General features: G+C 31.0%; 5 protein-coding genes across 14 annotated transcripts in view; 1 reads left to right on the forward strand and 4 right to left on the reverse strand.

Annotated features, from left to right (window-relative positions):
• Nucleotides 1-937, reverse strand: part of LOC141460544 (uncharacterized) — a 147,073-nt gene extending 146,136 nt beyond the window's left edge. Inside the window, exon 1 of the mRNA XM_074140666.1 lies at nucleotides 796-937. Within this exon, the coding sequence (XP_073996767.1) occupies nucleotides 796-908 (113 nt within the window). The 5' untranslated portion in view covers nucleotides 909-937. The remainder of the gene's footprint in view (nucleotides 1-795) is intronic.
• Nucleotides 938-3,736: 2,799 nt separating this feature from the next.
• On the reverse strand, nucleotides 3,737-6,928 carry LOC141461331 (uncharacterized). The gene is made up of 5 exons (XM_074142281.1): nucleotides 6,023-6,928; nucleotides 5,844-5,943; nucleotides 5,149-5,256; nucleotides 4,919-5,074; nucleotides 3,737-4,824 (listed from the first exon to the last, which is right to left on the reverse strand). The coding sequence occupies exons 1-5, from the start codon at nucleotides 6,790-6,792 to the stop codon at nucleotides 4,768-4,770; spliced, it is 1,191 nt and encodes a 396-aa protein (XP_073998382.1). The 5' UTR covers nucleotides 6,793-6,928; the 3' UTR covers nucleotides 3,737-4,767.
• A 2,130-nt stretch (nucleotides 6,929-9,058) lies between these two features.
• Nucleotides 9,059-14,282, reverse strand: Mcm10 (minichromosome maintenance 10 homolog). The gene is made up of 12 exons (XM_074140660.1): nucleotides 13,961-14,282; nucleotides 13,614-13,874; nucleotides 13,278-13,449; nucleotides 13,037-13,199; nucleotides 12,788-12,939; nucleotides 12,431-12,701; nucleotides 11,655-11,915; nucleotides 11,121-11,576; nucleotides 10,796-10,925; nucleotides 10,514-10,704; nucleotides 9,844-10,035; nucleotides 9,059-9,432 (listed from the first exon to the last, which is right to left on the reverse strand). The coding sequence occupies exons 1-12, from the start codon at nucleotides 14,043-14,045 to the stop codon at nucleotides 9,325-9,327; spliced, it is 2,442 nt and encodes an 813-aa protein (XP_073996761.1). The 5' UTR covers nucleotides 14,046-14,282; the 3' UTR covers nucleotides 9,059-9,324.
• Nucleotides 14,283-16,026: 1,744 nt separating this feature from the next.
• LOC141460536 (uncharacterized) lies at nucleotides 16,027-25,531 on the reverse strand. Of its 9 annotated transcripts, none has more exons than XM_074140636.1 (9): nucleotides 24,944-25,531; nucleotides 21,581-24,066; nucleotides 21,454-21,504; nucleotides 21,011-21,381; nucleotides 20,650-20,916; nucleotides 20,081-20,425; nucleotides 18,265-18,419; nucleotides 16,777-16,800; nucleotides 16,027-16,242 (listed from the first exon to the last, which is right to left on the reverse strand). In XM_074140636.1, the coding sequence occupies exons 1-7, from the start codon at nucleotides 25,389-25,391 to the stop codon at nucleotides 18,305-18,307; spliced, it is 4,083 nt and encodes a 1,360-aa protein (XP_073996737.1). In that variant the 5' UTR covers nucleotides 25,392-25,531; the 3' UTR covers nucleotides 16,027-16,242; nucleotides 16,777-16,800; nucleotides 18,265-18,304. The 9 variants fall into 9 exon arrangements, with proteins under 9 accessions (XP_073996737.1, XP_073996736.1, XP_073996742.1 ...); XM_074140635.1 differs by having other exon boundaries at nucleotides 17,645-18,419; XM_074140641.1 differs by having other exon boundaries at nucleotides 16,027-16,800; nucleotides 17,645-18,419; nucleotides 20,081-20,404; nucleotides 20,650-20,913.
• An 81-nt stretch (nucleotides 25,532-25,612) lies between these two features.
• Prosap (SH3 and multiple ankyrin repeat domains prosap) overlaps nucleotides 25,613-26,382 on the forward strand; it is a 410,412-nt gene continuing 409,642 nt past the window's right edge. For both annotated transcript variants that reach the window (XM_074140647.1, XM_074140643.1), the window contains exon 1: nucleotides 25,613-25,806. The gene's annotated coding sequence lies outside the window, so the exon portion shown is untranslated. The remainder of the gene's footprint in view (nucleotides 25,807-26,382) is intronic.

Here is a 26,382-nt window from a genome sequence, read left to right on the forward strand (position 1 = left end):
TGCTTTAGTTCAAAGACAGAAGATACAACTAGGATGGAATAAATTTTGAAATAAAGTATAAAAAAGATGTTTTGGTGAAATGACAACTACTGTTAAGGCCAGGAGAACAGATAATACTTCTAGGATTGAAGTAATTTGAAAATGCGTTACACAAACCGAAGGAATAATTGGAAACCTTTTGCTAGGTTGGCCTGAAAAAGAGTGTTTTTAGGAAGATGACAAATACTTTTTAAGGCCGGAGACAGATGATACAAATATAATGGTCTTAACTTTGAAATAAATTAAGAAACTTTCAGCTACTTTGGCCCTGAAAAAAAGATTTTTTGAGGAGATGACAACCACTGATAAAGCCGGGGATAAATGATACAACGTGAATGGCAGTAATCTGGAAATTAATTATTAAAATACTGCCAACTTTTATCTAGTTGGGGCTAGGACAGTTTCTGAAACTGTCCAATTCCTCCTATTCAAGTACTAGGTTTAATAGTAAAGTCGCAGTAAAATTGCCTTCACACCTCACTATAGGTTCAGATAACTAAATATCCCTTTTATCTTCCATTACAATTTTTACTTAGGCAAATTTGAATGTGACTGTTGTATTATCACCCCTCAGTTTCTCTAAATTAAATTACTAATTCTTACGATGCCAATAAATTATGCCATTTTTAATTTCTATAAGAAAAATAAATCCGAAATTCATTTCAATGTACAGAAACAAATGACTAATTCAAATATTTGTTCAGCAATTTCTTGTAATAAGAACAAAAATACTCAATAATCAACAAGCATTATTACCTGTAATGTAAACTGTGTGTTGTTTGTGTGTGAACAATATTCTTGATGAAATTTTTCTGTGTTGTGTTGTTGAAAAAATGAAATAAATTTTGTTTAACATGTGATTTACTCATAAATTATAAAAACGTGTTGTTTTTTTAAAAAAAATAAAACTCTACAGCTGTTTAATAAATCTTAATTTGGGTTGTTACTACTTAGGACAGTAGTTTGAAAAAATAAAATAAAAATAAAAAATAGTTACATATGTATAGTATCTCACTATTTTATTTATTCTTTTATATTTTTGGGAATTAACATCTACTTAACTTTTCCAGTGGTTTTAACTTCTGGCCTCCAGAAAATGTAATGTAATGATGACAGAGATCATGTCTAACTTTAGAGCTGGAGTTAGAGACGTCCCAATTTTGACCTGGATATCCCATTTAGAAAGTTTGATCCCGGCTAGCTGACACTGTATTATTTTATCATGGTTATTCGATAAAAATCAAAAAATAAAATGTGTAATAAAATAGGTAATATATACATTATAGAAAACATTTTCAGCCGGTCAGGCACGTCTGCACAAGTTGAAAAGATGTTCTTAATGATGATCTACATAAGTTCTAAAGGTAAAGGTAGAATAGCTGAATCAGCAGACTTATTTGACTGTCTAATGACTTACACTGACTTTTTTTGTGACGTAATTAAAAATAAATTATATTATCAATAATAAATACAAGTTATCAAATATCAATTTCTTATTGAGTAATACTTATTTATTCAAGTCAACTACAGTTTAGTGACGTGGACAATGCCGTAGCTATACATTTTCAAAAAAAAAGAAAGAATATTGTCGCCAATTTCATTCATAGTTTTTTCAAGCTTTTGACTTAGAAGGGGCTAAGTCACCTTCAGGGTTTTTGATAATTATAATATTTTTACTTGGTAACATCTGGTCGCTGTACTGCCTGTTTAGGTTACAGTACCTAAATTGGAAATTGCCAATATTCTTTTTATTACCTTTTGGATTAATGAATCAGTCACCAAAAAAAAGAAGAAGAATAATATTCTAATTACTTCGTTTAACCCATTAAATAAAATCCGAAGCTAAGACCGGGGAATCGAACTCTCTGCTACCCTAATGAATTTTAACTTTGCTACTACACTATTGTGGTGCCTTCCATAATATTTTGATGATTTGTTTTGTTCAGTTTAAGAGTATTGTTAAGTTCAGTATTAAAAAATATTTGTTATCGTTGTATCGCTATTGTAACGGAGATGGTGTTACATTCTATTTTGAATAAACTCTCGACATTTTTTCAGATTGAAAACAAAATATTATGGTAAGTTTAACCGTAGGAAGAGAACAACCTATGGTTGATCAAACCCCGAGAGGGAGTCTAAAGCACTAACCACAAGCTAATCCTTTACTTAACAAAAATGAGGGTAGGTGAAGATAGTTGTTTTCATGAATAGTGCGCCATCTAAAGAACATACTCTTACCTTCTTAGAACGTGCGCGCCACGGGCGGGTTTTATGCAGGTGGATTGTTGGCATCATAAGAAAGAGAAAAAAAGACATCAGGTAAGGCAAGTTAGCACAACGTGTATGATCTAGTATGAAATTGGAAGTTGTGGGTAAGGCGTGTTTATAACACCAAAAGCCAAGCATAGAACGCCATCTAGTGAAAGAGAATGAAGAAACTAATATACGAGTGGAGATGACGATGATGATAAGTTGTTGCTAGTGAGGTGCCGATATACCGGTACTCCTACCAGTACAGCTGACACTGTCTAACTTGCTGACGTACACTCTGCGTGGAAATAGCAACCAACTCTCTTCTCCCAACAACTTGACTTGGCCCTCTTCTACTATATTCCTTATCCCCCTTGCATGGGGAGAATGTTCTCCTCTCTACCCCGCATCTATCGATCAATACCACCCTGTTACTTCTTGCATTCTCCACAACTAGAGACACCACTTGCGGCGCAGTCCACAACACTCTCCATGATTACTATTAGTGGCTCCCGCCAAACCCTGTTCATCCATCCTGATACTTTATCTCTTACACAACCCACTTTGTCCTAACTTCTAGATACCAAACCTCTAAACTAATAGCGATTGGTAATCGATCAAACTATTTATTTTTGTCACCGTCATTTTTTGTTTTTCGATAGAGCGATGTTTCATTAATTGGAGTCACTATTATTATTGATCTTTATGAAATAATCATATATAAAACATTTTTGTGTAAAATGTTTGGTCTTCATGGCGGCCCCACTAGGATACTTGTTTTTGAATAATAATAAATGTGCATAAGCTAAAAGATAGTGTGGGGGCGCTGGAGAATAGAGTGAGAAGAAACAACTTGATTTTTAGGGGTGTTCCGGATAGTGCGGACTACGAACAGGCAATAAAGGACATATGCCGTAATGTATTGGGCTTGCAAGAGGAAGTAAGCGTAGTCCAGGCCTTTCCAATTAGTAAATCTAGCGCTACATCTGAGAATAAAGTGGTTTTAGCAGAGTTCTCAGCCTACAAGGATGTTCTAAAGATTAACGCTAAGCTTAGAAATATTAAGGACACTGGCTTAAATATTCATCAGGATTTCGAACCCGAAACTAGGATAAGAAGAGCTAAATTATTGGCTCTCAGAAGAGAAGTAAAGTGCACTTCACCCAATTTGCGGATTAGACTACGTACAGACACGGTGTTGGTCACTGGTGATAATGGGCATGTAATTAAACTCAAGTGGGGTGATGAACATGGTTTGAGGACGACTGATGGCAAAGATGTAATGAAAGCGCTGGCGGAACTCACTGGTTCTGATTTCTCCAACTTTCTCAAAGAAGAAATGGAAATTAATGCCTTAGGCACATCGAGCTTCTTCGCAACATCATGACCGGCATTCTTGATGGCATCTTTCAGGTGAAGCTCCACACTACAACACGGAGACGACCACGGCTAGGAAAATGGATAATAGAGTAAAAAATAATGTTACTTATTCAATTGATAATTCAACCTTGTTTACTTTTTTGTACTACAATATCAGAGGCTTACAAATAAAAAGTATGACCGAAATTTTTTGAACTTAGAAGCTATAAAATATTTTGTCTTAGTGAAACGTTCGTAATGGAGAGAGATTTTTGTAAGTTTAAATATTTGTTTACCGGTTTTAATTTAAAGTGGTTAGGAGCTGAAAAAGATGAAACTAAACATGGTAGAGTAAAAGGAGGTATGTTGTTAGGATTTAGTAATGAGCTATCTGATTATATAACGAACAGTTCAACAATTTAATTGTAATTAAAATAAGTAAGGATAATCAAACAGTTGCTATCTTGCCAATATATTTGAAATAACCATATATATATAAAACATTTTTGTGTAAAATGTTTGGTCTTCATGGCGGCCCCACTAGGATACTTGTTTTTGAATAATAATAAATGTGCATAAGCCCCCGGTTCTAAACTTACTGAACCCGTTAGTTCCTGTCGACGTTAAACTGTTATGTGAATTTCCATTCAGAAGTTGATGGAAAATTGTTCAATGGTTTTTCGAGAAAATGGTACTTGGCCTCCAAATTCTTGCCCCAGTTCCCTCAGGAATCACAGAGAGGGTTGATTCACCATTCCATTCCTTCTTGAACTAAAATTTCCAAAAAAAAAAAAAAAAAAAAAAACTATATATCTTGATCATTCCGTCGTCAGAAAAGTTCCAGAGATGGAAATATTCTGGGATATCATCCATTACTGTTGAAATCGTTTATCTATTTGGCCATTGCCAAAATCTTGCACTCTCATTGTCTAAAATTCTAATGTTCAACAGCATTATTTTAAAATTAATTTTCGTCAGTAATGAACTATAATTTTATTGATCTTGGCTAAGAAAAGAACGATTTTTTTTAACTACTTCAGAATTTTTCAAAAAATATAATGAGGTTATAAATGTTTTAATTTCTATAATTCAATAAAAATAATTAAAAATTCTTTATAGTTATTCATCAATCGTAGACTTCAGGAGAGTGAAATAAGAATACGCTGCATTCATCGCCTTAAAAAAAAAATAATAAATAATAAATGTACGAACAAAGTTAAACATCAAATAATTACATTAAAAAAGCAATTAAACGTGTTTTTTAAATTACCTGCGTAAATGTAGGCAAATTAATTCGTGCCACACCTTGATAGTTAATTTCAATTGGCTTAACAGCTTGCATGAATATCATTATAAGACCTTTTCTCGTGGAAGGAGTCAATCTATACCAAGGTAACTGGTACAATCTTATATGAATCATATTACTCTGTGAAGCAGAATTAATTTAATATATTATACATTAAACATTTTATTGGTTACTGATTACAAATGGACATTCACCTGTTCCACTAGATAGTGTCCAAAATAGTAGATAGAGAACATCTGGGCCACCATACATGCAGTGGTCATTACGCTGACAATAACAACCGAATGGTCTCTGTGCAGCTCCTTTAGAGAGAGAAAAAATAAATAAAATAAATCAAAGAACTAGCTAAAAAATTATCTCTTGAATAGAGTCATGGACATGAAACGACTGATTTAAATTAATGATTATCGTAAATTAATTTTAATACAAATCAGTTGTATAAGTTTTAAAATATAGATTTTAGTTGCGGAATTCATGAGATTAGGACTTTTTACAAGTTGAAGATAATTTTGAGGAAATATCATAAATGCTTTAAACCCAAAATTAAATTGAAGTTGGCAGATTCTGACCGAAAGTTATATTTGTGAGCTTTTGTGAAATGCAAAATTGACAAAAACATTTGTTTTAAGACTTTAGGGATGTCAACAAACATTTGTTTTTAAAAGTGTAATTAATGCTGTTAACAATATAATGTACCACACTTTTATTGTACACTTAATAAAATTTATAAAACATTTTTGGGTTTGTAGTGTTCGGCAGTAACATTGATTTATCAAATTTTTGAAATTTGCTGGAAATACTTGTTTTTAAGACTTTACGAAATCTCTTCAGAGATTGATAAAATTTGAAATAGTTAATATATGAAAAATTAACTATTGTATTTACTTACAGATAGTGCTGATATTAAGTTCAAACAAATACATAGAGCACCAATGTTATTCTGCACAGCCATTGACAATCCGAAATAATTAATTATTTCTCTGGCCAACCTAAATGATATATTTCCAATTATTGAGAACAATTTAATACTATTAATGGTTCAAAATTTTAACTTAGGACAACAATTACTTTAATACAAATTGATGATGCAAAATAATTTCTCTGAGTGTTATAATATCTGGCGTTTTAGACACTTTATCGCTCAAGAAATTACGTTCGTCATGGACAAATCTTAAACGTCTAATTTTCTCACATACCAGTTCTGCTTCTGTGGCCGTGTAATGAATGAAAAAGAAAAATGCTACTTGCATATTAATGTAAAACATTATTCCCAAGTAGCACCACATTAGACCACCAAATTCTAGAAATCTGTCCAGGTTGTCCTTCTTCAATTTCCCTAGTGAGAAGCCTCTAAACGGTAGAGGTATTTTCAATGTTTTAATATCAAAATACTCCAAAAAAGCATTCAACGTTGGTAAAAACATATACACAATCACGGTGAACGAACCCATTATTAAAATATATATTTTCACCAATTTAAATAAAATTGCTGCTCTTTTTTTTATGAACTCCTGTTCCCACATAGTGCTGTGACCATTCACGGATCTCTTAATCATATTCATAATTAAATGGGTATCATATCTTTTAAAGTAAAAAATGATCTCATTTACATTATTAATTAAACCAATCACAAAGAAGAAAGCTGTACCAGACATACTTTCCTTAAAACCTTCAAAATATATGCTAACTATGCACACAAACCACGGCAAAATAAATAACAAATTTCTTATTATTTGCGCTATAAACGCCACTGTACTAAAGAAATCTTTTGGAACTGGATACCAAAGCCCACAAACTAGAAATAAATGATAATAAAGATCCAGTTCCTTAAGCACCATATTAAATTTACAAAAATAAAAAAGTTATACAAATGAGTGTATTCAGCAAGGAAGTTCGGTTAGCACTGCAAGATAACTGTAAATATTTTTAGTGTTCCTGAATAATTAAGCATGGCTAATATTTTTGTTTGCTTTAATTGCTACTAATATCACTAATTAGTTAAAGTAATTTGGAATTGGTGGAATTGGGTAGACAAACAAGAATTTCTAAATAATCAATGAAGCGTTTCCATTAGCTGTATTTCGTACAGAAGTTTGTAGCATCTACAAACTTTTTAAAAGTCTGCTAACTTTTTCTACGTTTTATTTGAACTTCTTATGTATACTTGACTTCAATAAAGGATCACTAAAATAAAAGGTGTTTCGAAGGAAGTGAATCTTTCCACTACCCTAACATAAAATAATTGTTTACAAACAGAATTACCAACAAAAGCGGTGAGATTATCTGTACAATTCAGTGAAATGGCACCATATAGGGTTCCCTACACAAGAATTGCCAAACATTTTAGTCATGTTCAATGATTTCACTCATGATTGAATATTCATGGCTGATTCAATCGTGTTATATTTAATCAAAATTACCGTTAGTCGTGATTTACGACTACTTTAGACGTTTAATCAACCTTTATACTGAACTTTTTAAGATTTTGTTTAGGAGATTGCAGCAGATGTACTACAAATTTATAACATGCAACACCCTGGGTTTAATACACGTAGTCTTAAAGACACAGCTCTGCTTGAGCATTATATCTCATTGTAAGTGATTCATGACTAACCTGTCCCTGTTCTTAAAGCCAGGGCTAAATTTAAGGTAAAAGGTGGCCTTAACATAGAAACGGAAAGGTAAAATACAAAGGGCAAAAATTGGCTTCCAGTTCGTCTAGATTTCTACTTTTTCTTTCTCTGCCACCTGCTTTTATGGCCAGGGCTAAAATAATCATAAAGGGTGGCCTTTATTTGGAAAATAAAAGGTACAAGACAAGGGAAAAAAGCCGAATTGGTGTCCAGTTCGTCTAGATTTCTACTTTATCGGTCTCTGTTACCGCTTTAATGGCCAAGGCTAAAACTAACCTAAAGCCTTTATTAGGAATTTGAACGGGATAACACATGGGAAATCACCGAATTAGCTTTCGGTTTTTCTAGATTTCTACTTTATCTGATTTTATTTCTTTTTTAATGCCAGGGCTAAAATAAATCGCAATTCTCTTTGCACTAATTATCGCCAAGATTACTTTCTAAGATGGGATTTCTCAATTATTTACTAAAAAAAATTCATCAAGAAAGTAAGAAAAATTCTGAAAGAACATTGGTGCAAAAAGAATAGATTGTTTAAAAGAAATAGTCTTCTGATTTTTCATGTCACGTGAAATTTCAGCAATTAATTTATGCCTCGTTTATAACATGTAGGTCTAAAAATCGTACATAAATTCAAATAGTTCTTTAGAAGAAATCCTAAATCTCAAAAAAGGCCAATAGGCTGAGTTTGAAACTAGGTTGCAGCCTGGTCCCCTGGTAGAATTCAATCTAAGTTTTAAGTTTGAGCTTCTTACGGTTCTTTGTTTTCGAGATATTTTGTTCACTTACATAGAACATGTTCTAAAAACCATTCAGATGAACTTGATCTATCTGGTGAAAATTCAAAATGAGAAATTTGACATGATCACAATAGTTTTCTCACCTAGCAAGAGAAAGTAAGAAATAAGCTATTAAATCAAAAAGAAAATTGACTTTCATATCCTTCAATTGTCTGTTGTTTTTATTTTTTTCAATTATTATTGGGAATTTTGAAAACTTCCTTACTATTCTACTTTCATCACATTCTTTTCAAATATTTAGTCTCCTTAGCTGGAATATTCAATTACCATATTACTCTTTTGAGACCAAAGGAGATAGTAGCGCAAAAAGAATTAAGATGGAAAGTCCTCAACCTCCTCAGTAGGGGAGGCATCGTCTACTAGATCCAAAGGGGATGACACAGTAAGCCTCTTTTGGCTGCGGTGCCGTGGGGCACAGGTCCTAATCTAATCTAATCTGTTTAATAAAAAATTCCAACACAATTATTTGAGGCCATCAGCAATCAAAGTAAGGTAAATTGTGTGATCCTGTTTAATAATAAACTGTAGATTATACAATCTATCTTACCTTGTTGAGGAAAACTCACATTTAAAATCAATAATTTCACTGATGATGGAAGAAAGAGAGACGTCTTTAATGTTGAACATTCAAAGAGTACGATTACACAGGTCCGAATAACATTTTAAAAATATTGTATCAAATAATTTTTTATTATTATTATTTTGCAATGCTACATACATTTTCGTGTGAAAAAAAGTTTTCATCTTTTAAAAAAACAAAAATTCAACTTCATTACATAATAATTAAATTAGAAAAAAAAAGAAAAAGAAATAACTTTCTATACAGATATTTTATTTATTTTTTTGAGTTTGAAAAATAAATTATTTTATTAACAATTGAAGAAAAACAATAAATAGCTTAGAAAAATTAACATACAAAATATTATAGTCGGAATAATTATTCTGGTACCAATAAGTTCAGATTCATATTGGTACCTACGGAATTTATAAATTTCTCTTCTCCACCTCGTATACATAGTTCCATTCCGTTTCGAACAACCTTCTCCTATAAAATAAATAATTAAATAAATGATTTAAATTCAAACGAATTTCAGGTTCACAAAACAAATACTGAAGTAAATAATAAGTGCTTATTCAACAAAGGTGGTTTTGTTAAATTGCTGCTAGAGAAAAACCGGATACTTTAGATACACAATAGTGTTCACTCGGCATTTCTTTTTTCAATGGAAAGTACGTAAATTTACTCAGTCCTCTGATATTCCAAACTTGGAAAAGAAGTTGGTAGGGTTTAAAAGAAGGTATAACTCCTTCAAGCACCCATTAACCACCCAGGGCTCTCTAAGGAAATATCAGTGAACAAGAAGCTTGCAGATTCGGATAACCACCCTCTAGGTAACACTCTTTCCCAAATTCCATTTCTGTAAAGTTTCTTAAATATATACATATATTTATATACCTTCATCATGGCAGCCCTTTTCCATTTTGTTTCACCGCATTTTGAACATGGTAACAGTGGTAAAAATGTAACAGCTACAGTTCTGTTAGTGCAACCACTGCATTCAAAAAATCTTTTCAATCCAGTGAATACTTTTATAGGATGTTGTTCTGCTTTACACGCATCAGATGCTGAAAACCATGTATACCTGCACTGATAAAACATTTTTATTAAAATTTGGTAAGTATCTTACAAATTTTCTAAGTCTATTAAAATTGTAAGCTAAATTTTTAAATTCGTTATCTTCGATTTCTTGACTGCGTAAACGTTTCTCAAACAAATGTGCAATGGGTTCTATTCTTGAGCTACCATTTTGTTATTTTAACTTTTGGGAAGTATAATACTTGGGAAGAAGAAATAAAAACAATTTACAATAGGAGTTACATTGAAAAATATAGGAATACTACGGTTGAAGTTAGAATAGAAAGTGTGAGGCGTTGCCTTCGAGATAAAGAATTAAGAAGTTCAGAATCTGAGATCATTTTGAGGAAAAATTTAAAGAGATTTTCTAAGCTACAACGTTAAAAGACGTACCTGATTATATTTCCGTACTTCATAAGAGAAATGGGAAAAACCAAGACGGAAAGAGAAGCATATGTACTTAATATGCTGAAGACAAGAGCATATTTACCTTTAAACAACGAACTAATCTACATTCCAGATGATAAGTAGTCATCATTTTCTCCTGCATTTGTTCCTTCTTCTCCATTTTCTCATAATATTCCATCTCTTTCTGAATCTCATCTAATTTTATCAACTCTTTATGACTAGAGTCCATTTTCATAAGCTCAATAAATCTTTCGCTAAATACGTTATGATTTACTACAAACATTATCAAAGTTTAATCAATTACAAGTGAGTATATATTTTTGTAATAAAATACAGAGTATTTAGTTTTAATTTTTGTAACTACCATCATCAGCTGCACCATCGGATTCCTCAGCTTCTAAAAACCTCTTCACACCACATTTTTTAGCATTGCTTCCGTGTGGAGCTTCTTTACTTATAACACCCTTTTGTTTCACATACGCTAACGCTTTTAACTGTAAAATAAATAAAAAAAATATATACTTTTAGAAACTAGGCCAAAAGTTTGAATATTTTAAACAGTTAATTTATCTAATCTAAATATTACCGACACAATCACTTCAATAAAGCGTAACTATGAAAAAAAGTGGCGAGAACCGTTAGTTTTCTAAGTTCTGCATTAAATATTCTCTGCTAAAAAGAAAACTAACCTTTGCCCTGGAAACCGGAGTTTTAGTTTGTACAGGCTTGTTCAAAGAAGTTGCGGGAGATCTAAGTTCGTTATTAGTCATCTTATTTTCAGGAACCTTATCTTCTCTTCCAACAATATCACGCGCTGATTTATCAGGTGCTGCAGAACATGGACTTGGTTTATTTTGTACAGGAACTTTACCATCCTCAATTGAATTTTTTAAAGATTTTATGCTCTCTTGTTTGGAAGCACTTGTCAATTCATCTGCTGCTGTTTTTGTCGAAGAATTATGTTTCATTAATAATTTAGAGTTTTTAATTTTTGCAGTACAATCAGCTTGAGTGATACGAGTCAGACTGTTGAAATGTTTTTGCAATGAAGCTTTCGGCCCAGTGATTGAAGGTGGTGTTATCTCCAAATCAAAGTCCTTGGAAGGATCAGAAAGACATGGCTTGCTGTTCACTTCGGATTTATCCTGAAAAGAAAAAATATATTTTTAGAAAAAAAAATTAAGTCTCATATATTACTAATTAGTGTAAGAGTTTTTAAAAACCTTCGTCTTAACAGCAGAAGTTTCAATCACAGGTATCTTTTTTTCCAGAGTAATTAACCTAGAACGATCATTTGAAGTTTGTTTATTATTGAGCATGCTCATCAATCCATTAGTACGTTGACCAAAAGGAGAAACGGTACCAGTTTGCGGGACGGTACAAGTTTGAGAGCTGTCTCCTCCTAACTTATTCAAACGCTTATCGTCTCGAGATGAAATTTTCTTTTGTGGAACTGCCACAAAGCTTTTACCAGCATAGAAAACCTAAATAATGAAAACTATAATTTTAAAAAGGAAGAATGCCTAAATTTCCTGACAGATGATTTGAAAAACTTTACAGGAGATTTGTATTGTTATAAATTCGGTTGTGATTCGTAGCAGAAACTAAAAAAGGTTTTCTTTGAATTGGTATTTCCGGTTGGTTGATCAAAACCTTATTTTCGGATCACCTTGGTAGCTAAAAAGAAAAAGAAAATCAAATTGTAGTATTTTAAGCGATTTGTCTGTTGAGTTAATGTGGACCTTCTCACACAGTTCTATTTGTAAAAATCACTTTTTGATATTAAAAATAAGCATTCCTGGTAACTCACGATTACAATACTTTTTCTTTTGGGGATTGTGAACTTAAAAAGAATGATTAACAGTTACAGTAGAAGAATTACCATCATTCTTTTAAGGCACAACTTTCAAATTAAGACAATCCTTATTGGAGATTTTACTGATCTAATCTAACTAGTACAAATTAAAAGCATACTAAACAAAATAAATGAAAAACTGACCTCATTTTTCCCAAGGACTTTGTTTCGTAAACTAGTTGAATTTATATTACTACAAGTGGGTGACTGCAGTTCTGATCTTCCAGTAAATTTTCTGTATTCTGACTGCACATGATAAGAACAGAATTCGCATTGGCTTATATTTACAAAGTTACCACAAGTTTCACCACTCTTCTTTTTGCTCTTACACCATCCTAAATCTTTGGATCGTCCCCAAACCATTACTTGATCAGCATTGAGTATTGAAAGTGTGGCTTCATCTCTGCATTTATCCCTGGATTGTAGCAATAATTATTTTACATTAGTTGAAATAGAAATCATAAAATGTTGAAGTAATAAAATAAATGTATTCAATCTTACTTTTGTCCCAACACATTTGGATTCAGGATACCCACCACAGTACCCACAGCAGTTTTCCATAATTTGTCGATCGCTCGACCAAATAAAAAGAGGCTCACAGTTTTCAGGCCTAGTTTAAGATCACTCAACGTCCAAACTGCATAAACAGAACCCTTAAACAACGAAAATTTCAGAGACCAAAATAATTAAGTAATTATAATACTTAATACTTAAAAATCCTTAAATTTATATACATATTTAAGTAAACACCTTCTGTGAAACTTTCTTTCCTGATTTCTGCACAATAACTCCACCTATGACCCAATCACTTTTCAAATTACCGTGAGCAACATGAGCCTGTACTCTGGAGAAAGATATCGCAGTTTTACCACTCATTTTTTCCCGAATTTTCTGTGACGATACTAAAGGATTTCTAAAATACGAAGAAAGTATTCAATTCCATTTTATTTTTTTAATAATTTCATAGTTAAATACATTAAAAACAACTCACACAATTCGTATGCCAGATATGGGTTCCATTAAAACGTCATTTTTCTCTTTTTGGGGTACTTCAGGGAGGCCGAAGTTCCTTTTATTAATTGGTTTGTGCCAACCTTCTGAATGTTCCTGTTCACAGTTTTCATTTTGGTTCTTTTCTTTCAAAAGTTTTTTTATTTCAGCCCCTGTTTAAACAAATTTAGTTATAAATGTAAAATAGTAATATCCAATATACAATATCGGTAAAATAAAAGCAGGTGTAATAACACTGCTCCTAAAACTATTTCAGAAATACTCCAATGAAGCCTTGCAGCTATGAGGAACTGAAAAATGAAGTATCCTCACTTACCAAATGTGTTATATTTTGACTCCTCAAAATATTTATTCTGTTCATCATCAGAAGAGTCGGTATCTCCTGAATGGATCACTGAGTTTTTAGTTTTTAATTTATATTTTACATCTTTGGGATTACATTTTATCGAACTAGTTTTATTTTGTAAAAGAAAGTCCACACCAATATCAGTTACACGAGATTTATTTGGACTTTTGGTTTCCAATGTATTGATTTCATTTTTCTTACTGTCATCAAGCGTATCATCACATTTACTAGCTGAAATGAAGAATACAGAAATGTTAGCAACAATAATGAATTTAATGAGAATATTTTTCAACGAGCAAATGACAGAAACAATTTACCTAACTTATCAGGTTGAATATTTTCGTGATTTTCTGGAGTCTCAAAATAATCCAAAACAGCTCCCAATAAATCATTTTCATCCATTGAAATAAAAACGTGATATTAAGGAGTAAATTATTTGATAATTCACAATAAACAAAAATTGAATTTTTTCGAAATTATAAAAACACAGTTTGAAAATTTCTTATTCTTATCAATCAGGCTATTATTTAATGGTAAATAGTGAACTATTCATTACACAATTAAACAATTGGATTGGATTGTAGTGCATTGCTACTTGGCTCACAGAACTCGGAGTTAAAGGTTTCGTTGTAACAGGTTACAATTTCAAATAATAGTTTTGTGATCTGTGAATCCCCGCGTAAAAATCACTCCAGTGATGACGTTCCAAGTATTTTTGTAACTAGAAATTTATTTTACTAACACAATTTTTCTTGTAAATCGTTCAGTATCCTAAAATTACTCATTAGAAGGCCCATCCTCAAAAATATCCTCAAAAAATGTTTCCTTAAAAAGTAATTGAAATGAAAGTTATCCATCTACGAATAGGTAATCAAAAATTAAGTAATTAACTAAAAAATAAATTGTGGATAACATCGTTTGAATTGTGATTAAAAAAAACAAAATAAATACAGAAATGGAAAATCCAATAAGTTAAATGGTATCGTTGACTGTGGAATTTACTTCAAACTCAGAAATATAGATACACAGTAATAATCTTCTCTCCCCTATAACATACAAAATACAGCACAGTGTATTATCTGAAATGTTCTTAAGACGGAAGCCCACTCCTGCTGAATCCACTTTCTGCTGAATAGCTCTTAAACGAATTTTTCTGGAAAAGTGTTTCAAATAAACGTTGTTGTCTGTGATAAGTGGTCAAACAAGAGGGCTTCGAGATGTGCAATCAAAGAAGAATGAGATAAAATTGATATTGCTTTTTCTACATTTTGTAGAAGTAAAAATATCTACAAAAAACAAAACTAATACAATAAAAATTCATAAAAATTTAAAATTAATTATGCAAAAAAACTTAACAAAAAAAAATAACCCAATAACAACAGTAGACAGCAACAAAACAGTAAGTAGCAAGTAGCCAGCTTGAACCCTTAGCGCCAAAAGTGCATGCTTATGCTATCTAGCGGCAGAGTGTGTAACTAAAATAATAAAACGACTTATACTAACTCAAGTTTAGTTTATGTAGTTGCCGCTAGACAGTATAGCATGTATTGATTACCTCATTAATGAACAAGATATTTACCAGCAGTTTATTTCTGTATTGCAAAAGTTTAAGAAGCAAAGTAAAAATTATATTTTATTATTTGATTCCTTTAAATATTTACGTACAGCTCGTGGATTTTTTAAATAAATAAAGTGTAAATGCTACTGACTAGTTTTAAATAACGCTGCTAAATAGTATGGAAATATCGTTCATTTTCTTATTTTTTTAATCAAAATATTCATAAAGTAAATTAGAAATTAAAATAAAAGGTATCGTGCGATTTATCTTGGCCGATTGGATACAGAAAGATGTGCCAAACATACAACTGACTGGAATTAATTTTACAGAATAAAAAAGCATTTTTTAGAAAAAAAAGTAGTTAATTTTCCTGTTGAGGTGATTTTTAATGACTAATAATAATAACTAAACTAATGATCCTAAGCCCAAGTAGTTATTATTTTTATTTACTAAATTCTCATAATACTTCACCCAAGTAGTTACTATTTTAATGTTTCAATGTAAAAGCACTATCGAATTTTCAATATATATGTCGACCAGGCGAACTAACTACATCTTAGGACTAAGAATAACACAATATATAATTATGTTGTATTCTCCATATTCGTAATAAGAAAAGATCTTATCCAAAAAAAAGTCCCAAATTGTGCAAATGCACTGCCATTGCTCAGTGAAGCTCAGGTTTTTTTGACCTAAAATCAGGAAATAATTGTATATATTTTTAAATGAGCCGCCTAATCAGGAAACGTTAATAGCATAAAGCTTTCTGTTATTTTCAGTTTCAGTACCACTTAATTTAAATGAAGGTTGAAAATGAAAAAAAAATTAATTTAAAAAAAAAGTTTATTTTAAAAATTTTTCATACAAAAAATATTCTTTCCACTTTTAGTTTTATTTCTTTTTTAAAAAATCACATCATGCACTTCCAGATTTGTAGGAATAAATAAAATTACTTGGAATCTCTTGTCTTGTCCAAAATATTCACTGGAAACCTTTAGGGTTAATTACCACTTTATAACCCATTCTTGATTCTGCTTGGAACTTTGTTTTACATTTTCATTTTTAAAAATTAAATGTACAATTTTGTTTTAAGAATAATTATTTACAATTATATAAACCAAAAATTAAATAAATATTGAAATAAAGATTAAAGATTTATTTTATTATTTTTTTTTAACTACAAAATTTTAAATAAATTTTGTAATATTAGCCATGCAGAATTTGTGTACTTTTTTTTTGTGAGAACTCTTTGATTTTTTTTTTTTTTTAATGCATCATACGACAAAAAAAAATTATTTTGAAAAATGTTATTAAACTTTATTGTTTGAATAAAATTGTTAAATTCTATTCTACCAGCAAAATCAAGCTTTTTCTACAGAGAGGATCTATTTTATAGGAAATGTTTGATATTTAAAAATTGTATTTTAATTTTTTTTTTTTTTTTTGACAAAAAAAGGAATAATTGGAAGTGAAATTTGAAAATTTTAAATGTATTAGGAAAAAATTAAATTAAATGAAATTAACAAAAAAAAAATAATAATCATTTTGGTATAACTTTAATGCATCAATGCTTACCTACTGCAATGACTTGTGCGGTTCCTGTAACAAAATAGAATTAAAATATTACCGACGAACATTGTAATAATAAAAAAAAAGTGAAAAAAAATACGTCTCCTACAGTGGATTCGCGAATCGTCCGGGATTTTATGAATATGGTCTAAGTCAAAAGCAACATTTACTACGATAAGATAAAGAGTTTATACGATTGAGTATTCAACAAAAAAAAAAAAAAAAAAACTCAGTAATTATGATAGTTCGATTTTGTTCCATAGGTTACAGTCAGGTTATCTAGTAAAGATCACACTTATAAAGTTTCAGCTTACTTCGATTTTCAATTTTGTTACAATAATCTTCAATAATAATAAAATTTTAAACAGTTATGGATGGATATTGCTTAACAAGTAACTCAATTTTTTTTTACCAAACCCTGAAGGTAACCCTGAATTTACTGAAACATCTGTGTGGGGAAAGAAAGAAAATTTGTTAAAATATATTTTTGATAAATTTGATGACCGCACCTCAAAATTTCCTAAGTTAGTTAAATAATCGGTTCACTCGTATATATCATTTTGTAAAAGACAAACTAGAGTTATTAGTTTTTGATGTGAAGCCAATCTAATAAACATTTTTCCAGAATTCACTTCATCAAACAAGAACTTAACTGTGTATGATAAATATTGAAATTAACAATGAAAATTTGTCTAATAATAAAGTATTTCTCGTTGTATTTGTATATAATACAAAAATTTTGATATTGGATTTTTTGTTCACTTAAACCATTTTCATAATTACCGTCCATTTCCAACACACTATAGGAACAGTTAAAAACATACAGCGACTTAAAAAAAAAAAAAAAAAAAAATACAGCTAATTTTTTACTAACCTCTCTCTCGTTATGATGAAAGTATTTTATTTAAAAAAAAAAAGAAATACGTCCAAAGAGCAATGCATGACTTTTTAAAAAACTGAAATCAAAACTAGCTCACATAATATGAAGAAAAAACTTAACTGAGCAATTTAAACTAAAAAGAAAAAATAAAACAGTAAACCGAAATAAGTTACTAACCAAATTAACGGGAGCTTTAATACAAATTAAAAAAAAAAAACCTGTTAACGCAATTAAATTTAATTAATATTAGAACAACTTCTCAAACTTTTAAAAATATTTGGTAGATCAAGAAAAAACTTTTACCCCGAACTGTAGCACTAGTGCACCCTTCCGGCCCAAAAAACTAATACAAAATAAATTTTAAACGAAAAAAAGGTAACATTCTTCCTTTTTTTTTAAAAAAAAAAGTTTAGCAACGAACTTTTCTCTCTAATATCACAGATGCACAGTATTTTAAAATGGCACTTTAATATCTCAAAATACTTAAAAGAAATTAATGGTTTCAATCAACTTTTATAATAATTAAATTGAGCGCTTTATCTTTTTTTAAATTAATTAATAAATTAATATTAGTAATTAAAAAGAAAAAGTATCCCGATGAATTACTACTGTACATTTAAATTCCAACTCTTTACTGCTATGTAAAACTTGCTCTCATGCCGCTTTGATATGTTGAAATTTACATTCTTCATCTTTACAAACTCCAGATAAATCAAATGGACAAATTGGAACAAAAGGATCCCAATTTTCAGTTTGTTTGTCTGAAACACTAACAATAAAAATGTATTAATAAACAAAATTAATAAAATAAAAAAAATTATTTATGCACTCAGTGACAAAAAAAAACGGACACTTATATTTAAAATAAAAAATGCCGCACACTTGTATTTATTTGTTTAATTCCAATTTTTTATTTATGAATTAATTATAACGCATGTAATAATTTACTGAATAAGTTAATTTTAATGCAATCAGATCAGAAATTCATTCAAGTTACAGAAAAATTATGTAAACACCGGAAAATCTTTATAGAGATAAATTGAAATTTAAGTAACAATTATTACCTTGTTGATTTCTAATACCACGTATTACCTTCTCTGGCCCTTCGGAGGGCTTCCAGTCTCCTAGGCATCGAGTAAATAAGCGACTGAATTTCATCTTGTGAAACAGCATCCCATTACTCACCAACAGTAGTTTGTAGCTGATGAACATTTGTTGGGGGTGACGTTAAGTTGCCTGAAGCGTCTCTTTAACATGTCCCATAAGTTTTCAATGGGATTCATGTCTGGAGAACATGCTGGCCAATTCATTGTAGTATTTGGGACACCCTCCAAGTAATGGGTAACAATTCGAGCAACATGCGGTTGAGCATTATCCTGCATTAACACGAAGTTATCAATATAAATGGAGCAAATGGGACCACAGCTTCCTGAAGAATCTCTTCAATGTACCGTCGAGCAGTCAAACATCCATTCTGTGTAGTAATTAGTTCGGTACAGGCTTGGGTGTTGATTCCGCCCCATACCATAATTGACTGCCTTTGAAAAGGTTGAGATTCTCGCATGGTACATGAAGCTTAGCGCCGCTCACCAGGTCGGTCTTCTCCACACACGGTCCCAGTCATCTGATTGCCACAAAGCAAACCGACACTCATCTGTGAAGAGAACAGCCCCCCCCCCCCATTTCTCAAGTGTCCAATGGAGATACTGATTTACAAAAAGTCTCCTTTCTACTCGATGCCTCTCCAGTAGAAGAGGACCTGATGCGAGCAGTCTAGAGACTAAGTTATTCTCTTGAAACCTTCTAATGACTGTCCGAGAGCTCACCATGACTTTGCGGACCGTTTGTAGTGCGCTACGTATCTTGGGAGCGGTCACATGACGATTTCGCAGTACTGTAAGAGTAATAAAACGATCGTCTCTAGGCGTCGTACATCGCGGTCGACCGCTACCTTCTCTTCGATAGAGACTTCCAGTGGTCCTAAGTCGTTGAAGGCTATCGTGGATGGTAGAGCGCGGCTCACCTATGACTTGAGCGATGTACCGTACGCTACGCCCTTCGTTGGCCAAAGCATCTGCCCGGGCAAGGTCTTCACGACTTAAAACCATCCTTTTAGGGGAAAAAGCCAAATTTAATTAAATTTTTGCAAAAATTTATGTTTAATCAAAGAATATCACTTGAAAAAATTAAAAAACTCACTTGATAAGCTGACTAAGAAATAAATTAAAAATCTATTAAACACTTAAAAAGAATAAGTATCACTGATAAATGGTAAACAACTAGTCTGCAATGATTAGTTTGAGCTCAAAGATCATTGCTAACATTTGTACCTAATTATTAAAGAAGATAAACAAATAACTACAGGTGTCCGGTTTTGTTTTGGCACTGAGTGTATAAAGCTAATTCAAAACAAATATAATTTAATTTTACCTTAAAGACATGCTTTTTGATTTTATTGGTCCTTGTAAGGTGTTATTATTTCTATTTACTTTGTCCACACTGGGCAACAGTTTAGGTTGTCTGGTAATCCTATTCGGTGTTTTATCTAAACGCCTACAGTTAGGTACAGCTTGCAATGCTGTTTTTTCCATAGAAATATTAGATTTATCCATAGAAATAATTCCTCCTTTTGAACTTATCTTCATAGTTTTATTTAATCCACTAGAATGATCTATTTCGTCAAATATCATTTTAGTTCTTAAACTAAATTCTCTCATTCTTAATTTGCATAACTCCAAGTCCCTGCTTGCCGGCCTGTACATACATTGGTATAATCTTCTCCATAATCACAGATAAGTTTGTTTTTGTTTTGTTTTTAATAAGAAGAAAAATAAATAATTCTAAGTTGAAATTAAAAAATTTAAAATTAATTATGAAGCAATTGATTAGGAAAAAACCTAATTTAATTAAATTAATTAGTAAGTGATCAGTTTAAATAAAATTAATTTTTCTCCCTAATAAAATAATTTTTAAATTAAAAATAAAATTACCCAACTAACTTCTTTTTATCGATGGACTCAGTTGTCTTTGCATCTGGAAGTAAAATATCTTGTTCAAGTTTTGCCTGAATGATCTTTTCTTTAGTTGTTATTTTCCTTTTGATTTCAAATAACATCTTCTTCTGCTTAGCCATATTTAATTTAGCTATTAAAATTTCCCTTTTCTTTCGCACTATATCCTCTTTTAATGAACGATAATCCCCCATGCCTCTCTCTAATTGTGCCACAATGTTGGCCAAATGGTTTACTTCATCAATGATTTTGCTACTGAAATTTAAAAAATTGAAAAAAGAAGAAGAAAACAAACACGAAGTTTTTGCTAGTTTTTAGTCAAAATATCAGAATAATAATAAATTATTACCTATCATTTGACAAAGCAGGTGTTTGTTTGGTATTTGTTTGCTGGGTAACAACTTTAGTTTTTAAGGTAGTAACTAGCCTTTCATTATTACTCGTACTAAAAACATCATTTACAATTATTTTTACAGATTCGTTATCATTTTCACTACAGGTATTTACTGTTTCCTCGACAATTTTACTACAAGTATCATTTTCTTCTTCATTTTGACTTTTTTGCTCTTTGGGTAAAATTACTTCTTTTAATGCTCCCTCAGTTTCTAAAGGTAGAAGAACTTTCTCTTTGGCTGCTTTTAAAACTTTTTCTTTTTCGGCTATTTGTTTTTTAAGTCGACGATATTCTTCTTGTTGCCAAGCTGGTAAATGCTTTAAAACCTGTCATGAACGGTAAAAGTATATAAATGTATCAAAATACTTCAAAAGATGGTTAAATTCTGAGAAAAATACCTGAGGAGTACTACCACCGGTGATCGTCTTTTTATTCTCCTTAGTACCTTCCTGTTCAAAAAATTATGGATAACATTTTAATTAGTGAATTTTTATTATTTAATCAAAACTTAGTAAAAGTACTTACAACCACAGGTTCTTCAAGTTTCGAAGAACTTCCTTCTTTTTCATCCTTTCCAAGCAGTCCTTGTTTCATATCATTTTCAATTCGCGCTTCTTGCAAAAAGAGATCTATACTTTTAACTACATCATGTTGTTCAGAAACTAATGGATTTATCGTATCTTCTTCACTTGTGGAATCTTCCTCCAATGAAATAATAAACTTAGGAACTATCGGAACTTCTGCGCTAGTCTGTCCAATTAGTTGACTATTTTTTTTATGACTTCTCTTAAAATAATTCATATTCTGCAACATTTCTTGCATTTTTCTTTTAGCTATATCATTGGCTTTATTTTTAGCTACTCTTTTGAAGTTTTCTTTATTCACCTTTAAAGAAGTTAGCTTTAATTTTTTGTCTGAACGTGAATCAAAACATTTACGTTCTGCTCTAAGCAAAGCTTTAACCTGTTTCTTGGAGTATTTTGGTCCGAACGTTGTAGAATTCTCTGCATGTTTATCTGGTATCCTACTAGATAAAGAGCTAAGCAGTTGAGCTCTTAGTATATCTTCATCTATATCATCCCAAGGTTCACTGCTTAAATTCGTGGGTGTACCTGAATCAAAAGATGTTAAAGGTTTTGAATTTGAATTAGTGTCTACATCTATCTGTAAATCTCCTAACATTTGGCCCTCATTCATATTTGTAGTACTGGCACTTATACTAATTTTATCTGTATCTTGGTTCGAAACAGATTCCAATAAAGTTTTGGATTTTTCTCTTTCTTTAACAGACTTCAAGGCTAGTTCTCGCAGAGCGAACTCCTCATCGCTTTCCTCTGTATTGAGTTCATGACTAGTCACTCCGTCTGTTCTTATTATTTTCAAATCTCTCAAAGATTCTTTTCTTCTTCGTTTCTGCTCCGCATATTCTCGCCTTTCCAATTTCCTTTTTACCACTTCCCGGCTCGTATGCCATTTTTTCCCATTAACCTTCCTTCTTCTGCAAAGTTTATATCTTGATGATAATCTTCTAACTCTTTTATTTCTTTCAATAAATGGCTCTTTGTTAGAATTGATTTCTTTCAAACAATTTTCTATACAATCATTATCATTTGAATGATTTGCAAGGGTTTCACCAAATTCAGTTCTTGAAAAAGAAACACTCTCTTCGGGCAATGGTATTTGAGATGTATCTGGTATAAGTGGTGATACAACAATTTGGGTATTCGGTAGTGGATAACTTGGAAAATCACGAGATATGCTTCCATCAGGTATAGGTACTAGGTCTTGTTCATTTCCATTGATTACTGGATATTGATAAACGGAAAAACCAACATAAGGGATAGGCCCATCTGAATTCTGTACAGAATAACTTGGCGGATAGGGAAAATTTTCTAAAATATTATTTTCAACATCTCTATCATTCTTATCAATCACCATATCCTCGGGGTTCAATAAATCTCCTAACAAATTAACGCCATTACTATCGGAGTGACTGATTTCTTTACGTACCTCATCATTTATAATTAAAGAATTATCTTTATCTATATGACTTAAAACATACTCCGCAAACGAATCATCTTCCAGACTTGATTTTTTCCTACAAATAAATCCTCTTTTCTTCCTTTCTCTATGTTTTCTTAGCATAGCCGTACGTAGTGCTTCCAAACGTAAATTTAATTCATCAATGTCATCTGTTAATTTCTGTTCGTGTTTGTCATTTTGTGAAGAGTTGCCGAGATTAGTATTTGCATAAGTATCATTTTCTGAATCATTTACTACGTCTTGTACAATATGATCTAGCACTTCTGAGACTTCATCAGAGATTTCTGCAATTACTTCTTCACTCTCTGATTGGCTATGAATGGACTTTTCTGATATAGCTAAAGCATTATCATTTGTCAAATTGTCAAGATCCTGGTTATGTTCTTTTGAATCAATGATTTCCTGATTTGAATTTGGTTTTAACCCTCTCTGCTCGCAAACAAAAATAACGTCATCTATACTTTCTACTTTATCTAAAGTTTTTTGAGTAGAATCTGTTTCGTTGACTTCTACTACTTTTAATAATTCATCATCATCTTGAGCTTTAAAAGTATTATCAGACTTCTGTTCCAGGTCTTCACTAATTAAAGATATGGTCTCTATCGCTTCTACATCTTTCGGTGGTTCTTCATTGACACAAACACCTGTTGATGGTATTTCTACTTTCTTAGGTTCCTCAACATCTTTGGGTGTTTTCACACCAATAGAGCCTGATCCCACTAAACGTTTTAATAAACTAGATTTACCTTTAGAAATAGTAAGTTCATTTATTTGAATTCTTGCTGGTAATTTGGGGCTTGGAGATCTAGACCGTTTTCTACTTTCATGAGATCTACTGTTTCCTACAACAGATCGCTTTTTTGCCTTATCAGTACTTTTTTTCTTATCAATACGATGTTGTACTGATTTATGGTTGTCATAATATCGAGAGTGCTTATGAGTGATTCTATTTTCTTTTTCATGTAAATCTGAAACAAATAATTTTCACATCAAAGATTGAAAAAAACAGTTTCATCGTACAAGAGTTATTATTCAGTAAATAGTAACTATTTTTAAAACATATGGAATAACGGATTGGTTTCCCTTGCTCATTAGTAATAAAAAATGTACATCACAGATGTAAAATGAGTATTGTAAATTAAAAGGATTAAGTAACACTACTTCTAACATTTAATTTTAAACTGAGTCAAATTTGAGTTCTCAATGTTTGCACATTGTACTGTAGTTAATTTCTTAAAATTAATTCATAAGTTTAGATCATTAAGAAATCAACACTAGTGGTAATCTAAAATTTAAAGGGAAATATGAAGCTCATTCTATTTTAACCAAACCTACAGTTTATCACCTCTTTTCAGCGCCCAAAAAGTTAAAAAGACAAGTTTTCCCCCGATTTGATCCTTCAATAACATTCTTTTCTCTAAATACAAAAAGGGCCTCAATCTATTTTCTAAAAATCTAAATTTAAATTTAATAGAAGCAATAACAATTCTAATTTAGGAAATTTAATTGAACTCCCAAATATTGAATATATTTTAGCTTGCAACGTTTCTAACCTAATTCAATATCAGTAACATGTGACTTGACTTAATTTTTTTTTTACCATAAAGAAAATCTACAATTCCTTTTATTATTTTAACATCTTAATCTCTGTACAAGGATACTGCCATGAGATACTATTTTTAACGCATTAAATAAATTATATAAAGAAAGAATGATCTTAAAAATCAATTTCTAAGATATAAAAATAAGATACAACATTGGAAAAGTTATAATAAAAAGTACAAATTGTATTTTCCATTATTTTATATATTTATTTTAATTAAAAAAAAAAAAATTAAAAGTTACCTTTCTGAACAGAAAGACGACGGGAATTGTATTTAGAAATTGAATCGTGAACTGGTGAGAGAATTACATGGCTCTTCTTCTTTGAAGTTTGTAAATCATGACAATGATTAATTACAGAATCTGTCGATTTTCCCTTTTCTGCAACATCTAAAATAGTTTTACCTCTACGAATACGTGCATAGCAATGCTTGCCACTTCTTTCTTTTCTGCAAATACTATCTTCTTTGCACTTATGCTCTTTTCTTCTATGATGTTTTTCTTTATGATCATAAGAAGTAGCCTTTTTGACAATTATTGTATTAACTTCTCCATGTGATTTTAATTCACTATCGGAACCACTAAACTCTTCCAAAGAACTAACATTATCATATAAAGTATCTTCATCGAGTATTTCACCTTCTTCATAATCGTCGGATAAAATTGCTTCAGTATTTTCAGATACTTCCATGGTAAACGTTAAACTTTTTATGAACAGAAACAATCACAAAAATGTAAATCACATAACCAATCTGCACAAAAACTTGTGAATTACGAAATCATACAACATATGAATCAGAATACCACTGCCTTCTGAACTTAATAGGGTGGAGACAATGCAGCTTTACGAAATATAGGTACAGACTGCAGCGCTCAGGTAACTAGAAATGTAAGCTTATTCGAATTTAAAAGTGGCTGTGATTCAAATGTGTTAATAGTATTAATTTTGCTAAAATATTTAATGGCTTCACGTTGGTTATTTTATTGTGCCGTTTTAATTTGTTCTGTCGGTATTATTTAATACATTTTGCCGATTTTCAATTAAATATGTTACGGTTTATATAAAGTTTTTCTGTTTGAATAACGCTTAATCATGCTCTTTTCAGGTAAGAATAGTTTTGATTTTTTATTATTATCAAAAGTGTCTGATAGGAATAAGGGTTAATCGTAAAAATTAATGAGTAATACAATCAATGATAATCCTTGTTTACAGAAACATTTAATTGTCTTCTTAAAATTAAAAATAAACTTTTTAATTCAGTCTACTTGAGTTAATCTTTTACCATTATTATGTTTGACAAAAAATGTGTATACTTATAAGCTTAACCACTTAAATGAAGCAACTATATAGTGGAAAATTAAAACTATACTATTTTAAAAATCTCGCGTCTACAAGTGTTCGATATTACATTACTGTTCCCAGTCATGAACCAAAGATTCTAACTACTTTTGACATGCAGATTATTGCAACTGAATTATTTCATTATTAGTCCATTATTTCTTTTATTCGACGGATTTAACAGTATACTTCTCTCTAAAAGTCAAAAATAATTCCAATTCCAGTGAAAAGAATAACGGAATGTCATTAGAGAATTCTTACAGTAAAATGTTTTGGTATTATAGAACTATTATTACTCTACTTTCCAAAATTGTCTGCATCAGAAAGAAAATTTTAATTGGTT

Source organism: Rhodnius prolixus, unplaced genomic scaffold (genome assembly GCF_049639745.1).
Source record: "Rhodnius prolixus isolate KJV_2025 unplaced genomic scaffold, Rpr scaffold_6, whole genome shotgun sequence".
NCBI lineage: Eukaryota > Metazoa > Arthropoda > Insecta > Hemiptera > Reduviidae > Rhodnius > Rhodnius prolixus.

Coding starts and splice junctions, on each gene's coding strand:
- LOC141461331 (XM_074142281.1), bottom strand. CDS start 6,792: ATGGTGCTTAAGGAACTGGATCTTTATTATCATTTATTTCTAGTTTGT. Junction 5,257..5,843: donor ACTTAATATCAGCACTATCT/GTAAGTAAATAC, acceptor CTCTCTCTAAAG/GAGCTGCACAGAGACCATTC. Junction 4,825..4,918: donor ATTTGCCTACATTTACGCAG/GTAATTTAAAAA, acceptor TTTTTTTTTAAG/GCGATGAATGCAGCGTATTC.
- Mcm10 (XM_074140660.1), bottom strand. CDS start 14,045: ATGGATGAAAATGATTTATTGGGAGCTGTTTTGGATTATTTTGAGACT. Junction 12,940..13,036: donor GAAAGAAAGTTTCACAGAAG/GTGTTTACTTAA, acceptor TCGTTGTTTAAG/GGTTCTGTTTATGCAGTTTG. Junction 11,577..11,654: donor CTTCTGCTGTTAAGACGAAG/GTTTTTAAAAAC, acceptor TTTTCTTTTCAG/GATAAATCCGAAGTGAACAG.
- LOC141460536 (XM_074140636.1), bottom strand. CDS start 25,391: ATGGAAGTATCTGAAAATACTGAAGCAATTTTATCCGACGATTATGAA. Junction 21,382..21,453: donor CCGGTGGTAGTACTCCTCAG/GTATTTTTCTCA, acceptor CGTTCATGACAG/GTTTTAAAGCATTTACCAGC. Junction 20,917..21,010: donor CCTGCTTTGTCAAATGATAG/GTAATAATTTAT, acceptor TTTAAATTTCAG/TAGCAAAATCATTGATGAAG.